Source organism: Tursiops truncatus, chromosome 8 (assembly GCF_011762595.2).
Source record: "Tursiops truncatus isolate mTurTru1 chromosome 8, mTurTru1.mat.Y, whole genome shotgun sequence".
NCBI classification, from domain to species: Eukaryota; Metazoa; Chordata; class Mammalia; order Artiodactyla; family Delphinidae; genus Tursiops; species Tursiops truncatus.
In genome coordinates, this window is record NC_047041.1 from 64,408,842 (window position 1) to 64,424,590 (window position 15,749).

Here is a 15,749-nt window from a genome sequence, read left to right on the forward strand (position 1 = left end):
GAGAGTGGAGGAGGGACCGCCCTGGACCAAACAGAGAGAAGACGACACTCCCAGGTACCCACTCCCCTGAGTGCCCGGAGCCCCTCTTTCTTCCCAGGTTTCTCCTAGAGAGGCTCTACCCTGTACCTGTGGGCAGCACACAAGGGCTCAGCTGGACCGTTAACCACCTGGGGCATAAACCTGGGATCGGCAGTGGCTTCTTGTCCCTTACAGCTATCTGTGTCCTCACTGTGGCCTCCACCCTTCTACCTGTACCCACAGGACCTGCTTGATCGTCCTCTGGCCTCACTTGGGTACACTTCTGGCTTCTTCCAGATTAGATAGGCTCCCAGCCTGCCAGCGACCAGTCTGTTGGGCTTAATGAGAGCCGAAGATGAGGGCAATATGGGGGTTCTCACTGGGCACGAGTGCAGTCGGGACTTCCACTCCCTGTGCCTGGCATCTCTATCACCACAACCTCTGGAGCTCAGAGACTGCACGGTACAGCTACCCCTACTGCCCAGGGACTCCTCACAGAATATCTGGAAGTAACAATAGTACTAATTTCCATTTACTGAGTGCTTATGATTTGCCATAAACCATGCTAAGAGATATACAGATGTTTTTACTCTTTTTTCCCCACTCTGAACTTTATTCCTTCCTACAGTCTTATATAGTAAACATTTTATCCCCATTTTACAGATGAGGGAAATAGGGCTGAGGCAGTAAGTTATCTTCCAGGGCTTACACCTGGGCTCATTTGCCTCCAAAGCCAGTACTCATAGTCTCCGCTAAACTAGGGTCCGTACCTTCTTTCCACACCCACCCAGAGATTCATCTGTCCAGACACTGGTGTTGTGATAACCCAAAGACCTGGTGGAGGGAGGGGCAAAATGAAAGTCACTCCAGGTCAACTCTGATGAAAGATGGGGCAGATGTAGTGTGTCTAATGGGATGATGTGGACTAACGTGATAAAATACTACTGGGCACGTGAAGCCTCCAATTGTCTCCTTGTACCATTGCTCCCATTGAGATAAACCCTCCCCATATATACTCCTTGTATGAAGCTGTCTGTGTCCTCTGCCAGGTGGCCTCACCATTCCGCCCACAACTCATGGGACCAGAGACTGCTTCCTGAGCCCCAGGTAGCTATCGACGGGCTGGCAGTCAGTGTACAGAGCAGTGTAGCCCAGGAGCTCTTATAGCCGGATCTCATAATACTGAAGAAGGACCAGCAGTCCTATCAAGCCCTTTCTCATGGGGAGGTTGAACATGAGGTACCCTAAGAAGACGGAAGCAGAAATGATGGGGGAGGAAACAGAACACTGTCACTGAGTGAGCTGCAGATGTGGACAGTCACTGTCAGAGACACGGCACTCTAAGAGATGAACAGAGAGGATGCACACTCGAGCCTGTCCAGGATGTCCTGAGCCACGCTGCCCTCCTCCAAAGCCTGGATATGTGGCTTCCGCTGGTGTGATTATGTGACTGCGTAGACACTGGCCTACAAAGCATCCCAGCCATCTGTGGTCATTTGAGTGAGTTGAGTGCCTTCTTCCATGAGAGCACACCTACCCTAGCGAAGGAAGACCCACTGCACTTCCTGGACTGGGATCGGATCCCCCTGCTAGACTCTCACAGCCTCTTTTCGCTTTTCTTATATGCTATGGCAATGTGTTTTTACGTGGTTATTTAACAGACGTCAGTGTCTCCATTCAACTACAAGCTGCATGAGGTCAACACCATATCTGCTTTGCTCACCAGGTCCCCCTTGTGCCTCACACAGTGTCCAGCACAGAGTACAAACTCAGAAAGCACCGGCTATCTGGCTGAACGAACAAATGAATCAATGCTCGAATAGCAGACAGTAGAATGAATGCAGGCCCGGGAAAGCTTTGTGGGTGGGAATCCCACTGCGTCCTGACAGAATGGGAATCATGGAGTTGAACACATACTCCCTGACTGACCACAGCAATAAGCCCAGATCATCCAATAAGCCAGAGGGTACATGGAGCTAGTGGGGCTACCTAGTGTAGGCAGGGGCTTCGGGGGCCTGGCAGGAGGCCACGTCTGGCTGAGATGTGGAGGAGACAATGGACATCTGAGAACAGGAGTTTTCACAGTCTGCAAGGCAAAAGAAATGGGCCACAGCCTGATCCTGGAAGAGCATCTGACACTGGAATCACTATAGGTAAACTTCTAAGTAGATGTGATCATCAAAATGTCCAGCTTTCAAGCAGAGGCAGAAGTTCTGCAAGGGGACTCTGTTGATTTACAGAAAGGATCTGCTATGTCAGATGTAGATTGTAAGGGGAACAAGAGAGAAGTGAATCAATTAAAATGTAAACAGCTAACGGGAAGCAGGGGGACCATTTGTTCCTAAAACATCTTAGAAATCCAGGGAAAATGGGGTCCCTGGGACTACATGGACTGCCACCCAGGGAATAAAAGTCAGCTGGCTCTGGTGGAAAAATCACACAAAGGACCGAGCATCTCCTTGTGGGAAGTTTGTGGGTGAGCGGGCCAGGCCAGCGGCAACGGGAGCTGAGGAACGTGGGGTAAAGGGAAGGCAGGTCCGACAGGTGGGAAAAAGGAGGACGGGGTGTCTTTGCTCTCCAGCAGAGCCTTGCTCCGGCCTCTGATGCCCAGAACTCTGGTGCTGGGGGGAAATCACTCTGTCCTGCACTGCCTACCTGGCCCTCCTCACCTAGTGCCAGGGTGGAAGGCTTGTCCCGTGTGGCTCCTTGTGCACTTTGTGGTGTTTCTGGTAAAGTCTTGACCATGTCCCCCAGGCCATCTCTTTTACAAATCAGAGACCCAGATAAAAAGTAGCAAAAAGTTAAATAGCAGTTACTATGATGTCAGGCAATGTTCTAAGAGCTCTATGTATATTACACGTTCAATCTTTGTATTACCATCTCTAATTTACAGATAGGAAAACCAAGACACAGAGAGGCTAGGTAACTTGCTGGAGGTCAACCAGCTCTGTAAGCGACAGACCTGGCCTTGGATCCCAGGGAATTGGGTTCTACATATCACTCTATAATCTAGCAAAAACTTCATCTGTTTGTCACGTTACTCAGCTCTTCTCCTGAGTCGTTCTCCTCTAAACATATGCCACTTTCTCTATATCCCATAAAATCCAATTCTGCAGTCGTGATCTGAGTAAAACAAAACTATTGCCTCCCCATTTTAAGGCATTAATACAGCTCAAGATTACATCATCTTTAAGAACAACTATGTGATACTATTGGCCCATAAAATGTTTAATTAACTAAGATTCAGAAGCATTTTCCCAGATTGCTCCAGTTAAGAAGTATTTCTCCCTATGTTTGTGTAGTCAGCATTTTTGTTTGTTTTTTGCGGTACGCGGGCCTCTCACTGTTGTGGCCTCTCCCGTTGCGGAGCACAGGCTCCAGACGCGCAGGCTCAGCGGCCACGGCTCACGGGCCCAGCCGCTCTGCGGCACGTGGGATCTTCCCGGACCGGGGCACGAACCTGCGTCCCCTGCATCGGCAGGCGGACTCTCAACCACTGCGCCACCAGGGAAGCCCTAGTCAGCATTTTTGATGTAACAGCAGAACCGTTACCCAGGGTGTTAATTTTACCCCCTTTGTCCTGAGGCTGCCCTCATGGAAGTGTCATCTTTCAAAGACTTCTGGGTCATCTCCACAGAGCCAAAATCCCAAACTAGAAAAGCTCCCCTAGGCAGGGCGGGGCACGGGGCCTGAGTAGTGTCCTGGAGACACAGACACAGGTAAAAATACTGGCTCTGCAACATACCACTGGTGGGAGCTTGACCAAGTTTCTTAACCTTGTAAATATTCAGTATTCTCCTATATAAAATGGAAATAATAATAACTACCCCAGAGAGACGAGAGGATAAAGTTAAAGGACAACATAGACATTAAGCATTTTGCACAGTGCCTGCCACGTTAAGTGAGCAAGTGGTGGCTCTTGGTGTAAATCCTTAGCCCCAGCGTAGGAACCCCGACATGATCCAGCAATCATGTCCCAGCTCCTCACCTGAAACCGCCCCTCTTCCCTGCCAGGACCAGATATATAACCTGTGGGGCTCAGTGCAAAAGGAAAATATGGTGGCCCCTGTTGAAAAATTATTAAGAATTTTAGCACAGCAACAGCAGATCATTAAACCAAGCGCAGAGCCCTTCTAGCCTTCTCAGGATCCTGTGCAAAAGGGGCCCACTGTATAGTGTCCTGATACTAATACTGCCGCTGTAAACAAGTCCCGCAAACTTGGTGACTTCAAATAACACAAATCTGTTATCTTCTGGTTCTGGAGGCCAGAAGTCTGACAAAGGTCTCACTGGGCTAAAATCAAAGTATCAGCAGAACTGCACTCCTTTCTGTAGGTTCTAGGTGATAATCTGTTAGATACTGTTCTTGCCTTTTTCAGTATCTAAAGGCTGCCCACATTCATGGCTCTTTTCCATCTTCAAAGCCAGCAATGGCTGGTTGAGTCCTTCTCACATAGCCATCTCTCTGGCTTATCTTCCACTTTCAAGTGCCCTGTGACTACATTGGGTCGAACCAGATAATTCAGGATGATCTCCTTATTTTAGTCAGCTGATTAGCAACCTTAATTCCACCTGCAACCTTAATTCTCCTTTGCCGTGTAACATACCATATTCACAGGTTCCAGAGATTAGGACGTGAACACCCTTGGGAGGCCATTATCCTGCCTCCCATACACACTCATGAAGACAGCACTGTTGACCCCCAAAGTTCAGAGATCTCAGATGTCTGTCTAGAGGTTGCACCATGAAGACCCCGTGGCCCTCCGATCCACACACACAAACCTGGTGACCATCCTCATAGTGGTGGCAGCAAATACCCACAGCCACCTTGGATGGACCCTAACCTGCTCCTAGGGGCACCCAGAGCCCTGGCTCCAGGCTGCATTCTTTCTCTTCTATAATCTCATCCTGCTTCTTTCCACTTGGATGTTCACACAGGGTCTCTCCAGCTCAGGACCCAGGGATCCTTTGTGGGTGGGTATGTGTGGGTCTGCCCCAGTTGCTCCTACCTACGGCTGCAGAAAATAGTCCAATCCCCTTTACCAGCCCCTTGTGCCTCAAGCCCCAGGCCTTAACCTACCAGTCAACCCAAGAGCCAGTCCACCCTCACTCCTGGGAGGGATGTGGACCTCAGGGGATGCTGGTGAGAAAGGCAACATCATTACTGATGGCTCAGGGGCCTCTGAGGATCTGCCAGCAAGAGGCAGGAAGCAATACCTGCTGGAGGCTCTGACCTGAGCTACCTTAGAGGTAGGCCATAGAGTTGCCATGGCAATGTGACTGCCCTAAAGCCGGAGCCCACGAGCCCCTCCTGTTCCTACCCATACCCAATGCCCACTAGATCAAGGGCTCATCCCTTACATCCCCTGGCCCCTGTATGGAAATAATACCCACTGCCTGCAGGAAAGAATGAGGCAGGCACCGGCTGCTGTGGAGCTGGTGAGTACCAATAGGCTAACTACCCCACCCGCCATCACTGGGGTGGGAGGCCCACCCTTACCTTCCTGTCCTGATCTGGCAAGCTTGCTTTAGCCCTCCACGATCCTCCTTCCCCACAATCACAACCCATTTTCTCAGTGACCTCCCTAAAGATGCCGCCTCCATCCTCCCTCTCCATCCCACAGGCAAAGGACTTCCTTGATCTCTTTCTCACACCATAACTTTTCAAAAAGTTGACGCTTAATTTATATGCAGTGAAATGCACAGATCTTAAGTGTGTAGTTCGACGCGTTTTGACAAATATATATACCTATGTATATATATACATATATATACCCAATCAAGACTTGTCTTCCCCTTCTTCTCTTTTTGCCTCTGGGAGATTATTTTGGAGGCTACAGGTAAGAAGGGGCAGGTGGGACACTGGGAGGCAGGAGGAGGGACATAGAGAAAGCCATGGGGATGTTTGGAGCTTGTAGCTGGGGACATGAGGGATGGAGTAAAGTCCAGCCAGACTGAGATGCAGACTTTCTCCCCTTCGATCCTGAGGCCCCTGTGTCTTTCACCCCAGGAAGCAAGAAGGCAAACCCCTGTCCAGATCTGGCAAAGGCCTCACGTGGGGTGAAGTCTAGGAGGCTCACCAGAAGAGGCAACCACTGTCCTGTCTCCTCTGGGTCTTCCCACCTGGATGGCCAAGGGGCCTGCTCTGTTCTTATTAATATAATGCAGGAAGAATGAATGGCACTTTGACTTCCCCGAAAGCCAAGTGTCCTGGTGCCCGGAGGAAATATGTCCTCTGTCTGCATGGATCAAAGACCCCAGATGAGGCTAATGAAACTGTGGCATTTCCAGTTCCCATGTCCTTCTGAGGCAGGAGATAGATGGGCCTCAGGCTGAGCAGCTGGAGTTTGTTCCCTGGGGACAGATACTCCAAAACAGCCAGAGGGAGAGAGGAGCTGAGCCCCGCCCAGATAAAAGGTAGAGACCACATATGTCTCACTCTTGAGGTCAAGGAGACCTTCCCGACTACACATGCGCAGAAAAGATCCTTGAAGGTCAAGAAGGGAGTGATGTCAACCTATCCATAGGCTTCTTCGCCAGAATCCATCTTGGCTAAGAGATGGGTGCGTGCACACGGGACGACCCTCATGTAAACCAAATAAGGACTCAGAACCAGGCAAAGCAAGATCACTGCCAAAGGAAACCCAGAAGAAATGCCCCATACAAGTGAGTCAAACTACCACGAGGGTGCTACTCTCTGAGTCCACCCGTGTATGCCTATTCACACGTACTCTTTTTTCCTCCCAATAAACACTTTACTTGTTTCACTACCTTCCATCTCTTTGTAGAAATTTATTTCTACAAAGCTGATGGGCCAGAGCCTTGTCACTGGCCACTGGTCCCTGGTGGTCTAATGGCTAGGGTTCAGCGCTCTCACTGCCACGGTCTAACTTCAGCCTCTGGTTGGAGAACCGAAATCCTGCTTCAAGTCAAGCCCACCTGAGATGACTTCCATCTCCAGGGGAGAGTGGCCAAAACTGGTAAAGGGAGCCTCCTTGCAGACGTCAACCTCTAAGTGCTGCTTCCCTGAGCAGAGGCCCCAGGAGGACAGGGCTTCTGTGGGTGTCAAGTGCAGTCCCTGACTTACTAGAAACCTGCATGGATGACTCCTTCCCAAGGAGGCAGGAGATCCTCTGCAAGTTTTCTGATCACTTGCCTTCTGATCCCATCACCTTTCACTCTGGATCCCACTACAGTGTAAGCTCCTTGAGGTTTCTCTGTCTGACGCTTTACTGGGTACCTGGCACATACTTGGTGCTCAATAAATATTTATTGGATGAATAAACTAATGAAGCCTACCTAGCAACCAGTTGGATGGATTTTTTTCCTTCTAGTTACCTCTTGTCCTGTGTATAAGGCGCTGAGCACACTTCGGCCCTCTCTCAGCCAGATGACAAGGTGGTCAGATTACCAAGAAAGGAGATAAAATAAGGGCCCAGCCAGAGGTGATGGAAGGGAGGGTAGGGAAGAATTTGGGACACCCACTTTCTGGTCCAGGAATGAAGCCAATGAGCATAGCATCAGGGTTAGAACTTGGCAAAGTCAAGAATACAAAGAGCAGAGCTTCCCTGGTGGTGCAGTGGTTGAGAGTCTGCCTGCCGATGCAGGGGACACGGGTTCGTGCCTCGGGCCGGGAGGATCCCGCATGCCACGGAGCAGCTGGGCCCATGAGCCATGGCCACTGGGCCTGCGCGTCCGGAGCCTGTGCTCCACAGCGGGAGAGGCCACAGTGGTGAGAGGCCCGCACACCGCAAAAAAAAGAAAAGAAAAGAAAAGAATAGTGCAGAATCCAAGGATGCCTCCAGGGGCAGAAATCCCCAAGGGCAAACAGGAGGTAAAAGGAGGAAAGGCACAGGAGCTGGGACTGAAGCAAGGTACACCTGGTGTGATTCTTCTAGAGACTGTCCTTAGCATGAGGCTTCCTCTCCAGATGCTCCCTGTACCCCGACCCACCTTGCTCTAAATCCCAACATTTGCCATAGCTGAGGTTTCACTCTATGCCTTGATAACAGCTTTGAGGTTCACTAAAACAATTCTTCCACTTCCTGAACCAGATAAGCCAGTCAGCTCCATGCTGTACATTGTTAAAGCAGGCCCCATCCCCAGTAGAATGACACAAATGGACACCTCAAGGCAGTGAAACACAGTGACGGTTACAAGCACAAATTCTATTGCCAGACTGCCTGAGTTCAAATCCCAGTTCTGCCACTAGTGACCTTGGGCAGATTACATAATCTCTCTGTGCCTCAGTTTCCTCTTGTGTAAAAGGGAGACTAATAATAATACTATAAAATAGCAAGAAATACGTATATTGATCTCTGCCCCCAGTTCCTGACAATATTTATTATTAGTCTTAGACTAATAATACTGTGAAATAGTAAGAAATACATATATTGATCTCTGCCTCCAGTTCCTGACAATATTTATTTAGTCTTTGACCCATAGCCCCTAAATCCTTTGTAATTTACTGAGTGAAAGGAGTGTCTGACACAGAGGTCCCAAATCCTTTAGCATTTCCTGGGTGATCGGAGTATCTCTTTTTTTCTCAAAACAGATAATTTTTTACTGAATTATAGTTGATTTACAATGTTGTGTTAGTTTCAGGTATACAGTAAAGTGATTCAATTATACGTATATGTATATATCTATTCTTTTTCAGATTGTTTTCCATTATAGGTTACTATAAGACATTGAATATAGTTCCCTGTGCTATACAGTAGGCCCTTGTTGTTTATCTATTTTATATATAGTCGTGTGTATCTGTTAATCCTAAACTCCTAATTTATCCCTCCCCCCTCTTTCCCCTTTGGTAACCATACGTTTGTTTTCTATGTCTGTGAACCTATTTCTGTTTTATAAATAACTTTGTTTTTTTTTTAGATTTCACATACAAGTGATACCATATGATATCTGTCTTTCTCTGACTTATTTCACTTAGTATGATAATCTCTAGGTCCATCCATGTTGCTGCAAATGGCATTACTTCATTCATATATATGTGTGTGTAGAGATATATATATACACACCACATCTTCTTTATCCATTCGTCTGTCGATGGACATTTAGATTGCTTCCATTACTTGACTACCGTAAACAGTGCTGCTATGAACATCAGGATGCATGTATCTTTTTGAATTAGAGTTTTCATCTTTTCCACATGTATGCCCAGGAGTGGGACTGCTGGGTCATATGGTAGTTCTATTTTTAGTTTTTTAAGGAACCTCCATACTGTTCTCCATAGTGGCTGCACCAATTTACATTCCCAACAGTAGTGTAGGAGGGTTCCCTTTTCTCCACACCCTCTCCAGCATTTATTATTTGTAGACTTTTTTTTTTTTTTTTTTTTTTTTTGCGGTACGTGGGCCTCTCACCGTTGTGGCCTCTCCCGCTGCGGAGCACAGGCTCCGGACGCGCAGGCTCAGCAGCCATGGCTCATGGGCCCAGCCGCTCCACGGCATGTGGGATCCTCCCAGACCGGGGCACGAACCCGTGTCCCCTGCACCAGCAGGCGGACTCTCAATCACTGCGCCACCAGGGAAGCCCTATTTGTAGACTTTTTGATGATGGCCATTCTGACTGGTGTGAGGTGCTACCTCATTATAGTTTTGATTTGCATTTCTCTAATAATTAGCTATGTTGAGCATCTATCCTGTGCCTGTTGGCCATCTGCATGTCTTCTTCGGAGAAATGTCTATTTAGGTCTTCTGCCCAGGTAGGAGTATCTTTTGATCTAATGAGGAAGATTCTTGGCAGGCTCCTGAATGAGGGCTGGTCACCAGAAAGACCAAGCCATGATTAGAAGTTTGGAACTTTCCGTCCTACGCCCCCATTCTCTGGAGAGAGGGGAGAGGCTGGAAAATGAGTTAATAATCAATCATGCCTACGTAATGATGCCTCCATAAAAATCCTGAAAATATGGAATTCAGAGAGCATCCAGGTTGGTGAGCACATCCACATATTGGGAGGGTGATGCACCCCCAACTCCACAGGGACAGAAGCTCCTGAGCTCGGGACACTTCCAGACCTCACCCTATGTCTCTCTTCATGCGGCTCTCTTCTCATGGAGCCCCTCACAGGGTAAAAGTCACATACCTTGCAACAGTTAACAGAGCCCTTCTCTGCAATTCTTAACCTGGGCTGTGCATGGCAATCACCTGAGAACTCTAAACAACATGGGCACTGAGTTCCACCTCTGGAAACTCTTGCCCAATTGGTCTAGGGTAGAGCCTGGTATCAGGATTATTTTAAAACTCCCAGAGGAGTTGAATGTGTAGCCAAGTTTGAGAACTACCAACCCCCCACCCCGACTTGATCTGCTTCCTGTTGCCCCTGTGATCTCATCTCCAACTACTGCCTTCTAGTTTGCTCTGTTCCAGCCACAGGGACCTCCTTCCTTTTCTTCAAACATGCCAGGCACATGTTGACCTCAGGAACTTTGCACATGCTGGTCCCTCTGTCCAGAAAGGTTTTCCCCTGAGTATCCACATGGCTCACTTCCTCATCTCCTCTAGGTCTTTGCTCAAATGTCACCTTCTTAGTGAGGCCTTCTCTGACCATCTCATTAAAAATTCAACCCCTCCTCCTATTCCAGGCTGTTCCAATCTCCCTCTTCCACCTTACATTTCCCCACAGTACTTGCTACATAGGTGACTTTTTTTTTTTTTTTTAACATCTTTATTGGGGTATAATTGCTTTACAATGGTGTGTTAGTTTCTGCTTTATAACAAAGTGAATCAGTCATACATAAACATATGTTCCCATATGTCTTCCCTGTTGCGTCTCCCTCCCTCCCACCCTCCCCATCCCACCCCTCCAGGCTGTCACAAAGCACCGAGCCAATATCCCTGTGCCATGCGGCTGCTTCCCACTAGCTGTCTACCTTACTGCGTTTGTTACTGTGTATATGCCCATGACTCTCTCTCGCCCTGTCACAGCTCACCCTTCTACATAGGTGACTTTGCTTTGTTTATTATCTGTCCTCACCTAACTAGAACACAAGCTCCCTGAGGGTAAGGATTCCTGTCTGTTTTGTTCACTGCTCTATCTCTGGGTCTAGACTATTCTGGCACATAGTAAGTGCTCAATAAATACCCTTTAAATGAACAAATACTCTTCTCTCCCCTTGTAGATCCTCAACTGCTCTTTCATCTCTAGAGCCCAGCCAAGTTCTCCTGGGCCAAGAAAAGCCACACCCAACTAAATGGCATACATCAGGTGCTCAATAAATGTCTATGAAACTGAACTGAACTCTCCTTCCCAAAGAATACAGCCCCCAAGCCCAGCAGCAAGATCTTTCCTGAAAACTCCAGATATAAGCTCACTGTGGTTTGCAGCTTTTAAGAAAATTTTAAAAATAAGGGGAAAGTGGGGAAAAGAAGGTGTTGGTGGGGAGCTCACAAAAGTTAATGAGATTTTCTCAGCTACGGTACATGCCCACATTTTTAATAATTAGGAGTAATAAAAATTCTAACTGAACCTTAAAGGAACATCTTCTGTAACGAAGAGAGAAGTCAAGACAGACTTCTCTGCTGGGTGTAATGACTTGTTAGCCTCAGAAGATGGAGGTACTTTAAAAAACTAATTTATAGAAAAAAAATTGTTCAGAAAAATGCAATTGATTGGGCTAAAATGACTTATTAACAGGAATGCCAGATGATTCTCGTTCCCTTAAGGATTAAATTAGGTTATTAATCCTTCAAATTTCTAATGGAAGAAAGCCTTCCCCCTGCTTAGCAGATGGAGAAACTGAGGCTGGGGGAGTAGGGAGAGAGTGACTTGCCTGATGCAGGCCAAGTGGGCAGACCCTGGCTGAAGCCGGGAAGAGACCCAGGAGTCCAGACACCAAGTCCTAGCTCTGTCCCCAGCACTGTGGTGACCCCACCCCCCCACCTGCAGGTCAACAAGGGCCCGGCCACTGACTCTGCTCACCCACTGGGTCTGAGGTCAGGCAGGGGCCGGTCGAGGGGTAGGCGGTCACTGAGGTAGGCATTGTAGCCGTAGTACTGGAACTGCTTCAGGGCCACACGCCGGCCTTCGGGGCTGAGCTCCTGGCCCCAGTGTGCAAACAGAGAGGAGTCTGTGAAGGGCTCCGCCTCTGCCTCCTCAGGTTTGGCGGGGGCCTCTGGAGAAAGAAGGGATAAGGAGACAGTGGGTCAGAGCGCACCCCTGCATATGCCATGACAACCCCTTTCCCTTCCTCACCATTGCCTTGGGTAAAGCAATCTTAGCCCCAACTTTAGGGGTGGGGGAAGGGAGACTAGAATCTTCATGCTTCCGCAAACTCATTTATCCATCCATACATCCATTCACCCACCCAACAACCACTAGCGCAACGGATATAGAAATATACCCAGCAGGGTCTGCTGGGAAGCCGATGGGCGTGATCCTGACGCCCCACGGCTTTACGTTAGAACCTTCTCCTTTCCCAGTCTGCCTTCTCATCAGAGATGCCGGTCCCAGCCCGCGAATGGGACTTCTGCTTCTCTTTCCCCAGATCGTACCCCCATTCCCTGCCAGCTCTGAACCTGTCCCACATCCAGGTCCCCGAGCTGGGCATCTGCTCCCCTGCCCAGTTCTTGCCAGTCCACGTCTGTCTCCACTGTCTGGTCCTGCTGTGAGTTTCCTGGTCCCACCATACGACATTCACCTGGCTGCAAGGACCCTCGGCCAGACTGCCTCCTGCTGCCTCAGGCTCTGCCCACCAGGACAGGGAATCGTTGGCACAGGGGACAGCCATACCATCCCCAAACCTCCACGCACTCTGGGCACTGCTCATTGGACCCCTGGTAGACTTTGTGGGGGGCAGTGCTCACACCAGGTCAAGAAGAGCTCATCGTTTTCCTGGAAGCTTCCAAGAAAAATGGAAGAGGCATTATTACCTATAAGAGCAGAGGCTTGGATTCAAATATATCCCTGCTCCACCATTCACTGGCTACATGACCACAAGCAAACACTCAACTTCTTGACGCCTTGATTTCCCCACCTGTAATGTGGGAATAATAATACCCACCCACCACCCCCAAGATCTGTGAGGATTACATACAATCATGTATATAAAACACTTGTCTCAGAATAAGTGCACAACAAATGGTAATCAGGGTTGCTATAGCAAGAGGAGCCTGGAGGGTCATTTAAGTCCTTCTTTTATGGCGATAATGGGTAGGTCTTGCCAGGACATAGGCCGACAGGTCAAGACTATGGAATTCGTTCCCAGGGACGGGTAGTCAGGCCCACCATTCAAGGTCAGCAATCAGAAAAACTGGATAGAGATGCCAAGGTCACTGGACGGCGCCTTCCATGCTCATAAACATGATGTAAGAGACAGAGTCAGGAGCCTGGAATGAGACAGGGACCAGGAGGAAGCAGAAGGGGAGTTATAGGAACAGGAGAGGCAGGCTTGGCACACTTGCCAAAGTCCCCTCAGCTGTCTGTATGGAGCCAGTAGGTGCAAGCACACCTATGCCAGGTAACTTAAAGGTACAGGCCGAGACTGGCCAGGGGTTAGGGTTCCATGGTCTTCAAGGTTGGAGAGCTCAGAGCTGCAGACCACTTCCTCTTACCACCACTTCCTCCTGACGGACTCTTGGAAGAGCCAGTCTGGGAAGCAGAGGAGGCCTAGGAGTAAGAGGGGGACCCTTCCAGCACCTAGGAAGGGGTGCTTCAGGGGGAGGAAGCCCCCATCACTGGAGGTGCACAGAGGGTGTCATGGACAGAATGGAGCTGTCATAGCTCCCTGCAAATTAGAGAGCCGAAGATTCTGAAAGCAGAGCGAGCACGCCGATGCCAGAGACCTCAGTCAGAGAGATGCCAAAGCTTCTGTAAATGGAGCTGGGACTCGCAGGCGCTGGATGAAAATGCGTATGCACCTCTCCTCTTCGGGGGCCATGTCCTTGGGACATACCCCAGACTGGAGATCCATGTAACTCCTGAGATAACTATCACGGCTAGCACTTGCTGAGTTTACCATGAGTCAGGCTCTACTATAAGCATTTTTCACATGTTGACTCAACTCACCCTACCAGGTGGGAAGCGCTACTGTCTCCATTTTACAGATAATGAAGGTGAGGCACAGAGAGGATGGGAAACTCGCCCCGGTTCACTCAGAAGGAAGTGCAGTAGCTGAGGTGCAATGTCAGGATGTCTGTCCCCCGAGGCAGGAGTCCTAACCACGAAGCCGCACTGCCTCTACAGAGCAAAGGGCTGGATAGAGGTGAATTCCAAAGACAAACATGACCTATCATCTCAGTTATCAATTTTCCTTAGAGATACAGAAGGAAACTCAGATATGTTAAACATATTAGGACGTAGTAAAGAGTAAAATGCAAACTACATGTGCATTTCTATGACAAAGCAAGAGCTTTTAGGACTGTGGTGCTACTCAAAGCACCTTCCTAGAACTCAGGGTGCCTTTGGCCCCCCAACTAGGTATGCTTGAAGGGTAACACGGGGCGCATCTGATCTTGAAGGTCCTTGTTATCTCTCAAAAGATGGATGACTCACTCATTTGGAATGGGGGGTAGTGATAATCTAAATCAGTGAATCAACTGAATCATATAATATTTAACAGAAATGGAGTTTTACTGCTCGCACATACCTATGGATATTACCAAGTAAAATGAGATCAGTTAATGAAAAAATTATAATTCACAATTAGGCCAGTGTTTCATAAAAATGGATTATAAACATATTCAAGTCCTGGGTTCCACCACATGCTCCTGCCTTTTTACTCAGTATGGGTACAAATGACAACAAACTTGAAAGCAGTGAGTCCTGAATAATGAGTCAGGGGCGTGACAATGGGAAGAGGTGTATTTGTTGAATTTCTGCCTGAGCGGAGCACAGTGCTAGCTGATGTCCTTACCCAAGGTTATCTCTGTCGTGCTCACAGGTGTGGACTCCATGAGAACAGGACGACCTCTGTCTTGTTCCCTGCTGTATCTTTGGCTCCCAGCACAGTAAGTGGCTCTTACAAGGGGCTCAGTGCATCATCTTAAAACAAATCAGTTAATAAGTACCCCATAGTGGTTAGTTATTAGACAAGAGGAAACCAAAGATGAAGATGTTAAATGACTAATCTGAGGTCACCCAGTTTGTCAAGGGCATTGAAGCTTTCCTCTGCACCAGGGGTGGCAAACTATGGTCTGAGGGCCAAATCTGGCCCACCATCTATTATGTAAATAAAGCTTTATTGGAACACATCACATTCACTTGCTTACGTGTTAGCTATAGCTGCTTTAGAGCTTACAAAGGCAGACTGGGTATGACAGAGACCATATGGCTTGCAAAGTGGAAAATATGTACTTTCTGACCCTTTAAGAAAAAGTATGCTGACCCCCTGCTCTACACCTTACATGTGACATCTCTTAGGTAAGGAGGCTTTGCCTCTGCTAATCCATTCATTTTGTTTCCTTACGAGCACTGGCTGTAGAGACAGAATCCATACTCCAGCTCGACCATTTGCCAGTTTAGTCTAGCTTATCTGCACTTTGGTTCCTCATCTGGAAAGTGGAATGGATACTAAAAGTACCTTCTTCATAGGCTATTGGAGTGTATTCAATGAGCTGGCCCATGTAAGGAGCTTAGCACAGTGCCTGGAACATAATAAATGTTAGCTCGGTGGGCATCAGCGGCTAAGGACCCACACAGCCTCACAGCCCACCGGGGTGCTCTTCCACTGACACTTCTTGAGTTCAGATTACAAAGAGGAATGGCCTTGCCCTGAGGTCCCAGCT

At 48.4% G+C, this 15,749-nt stretch overlaps 1 protein-coding gene across 5 annotated transcripts in view; it reads right to left on the bottom strand.

The window, feature by feature from the left end:
* The window catches only part of GALNT18 (polypeptide N-acetylgalactosaminyltransferase 18), a 350,962-nt gene that overhangs the window by 177,566 nt on the left and 157,647 nt on the right, over positions 1–15,749 (bottom strand). For all 5 annotated transcript variants that reach the window (XM_033862552.2, XM_033862550.2, XM_073808621.1 and 2 more), the window contains one exon: positions 11,947–12,139. In XM_033862552.2, coding sequence (XP_033718443.2) covers positions 11,947–12,139 — 193 coding nt within the window. The remainder of the gene's footprint in view (positions 1–11,946; positions 12,140–15,749) is intronic.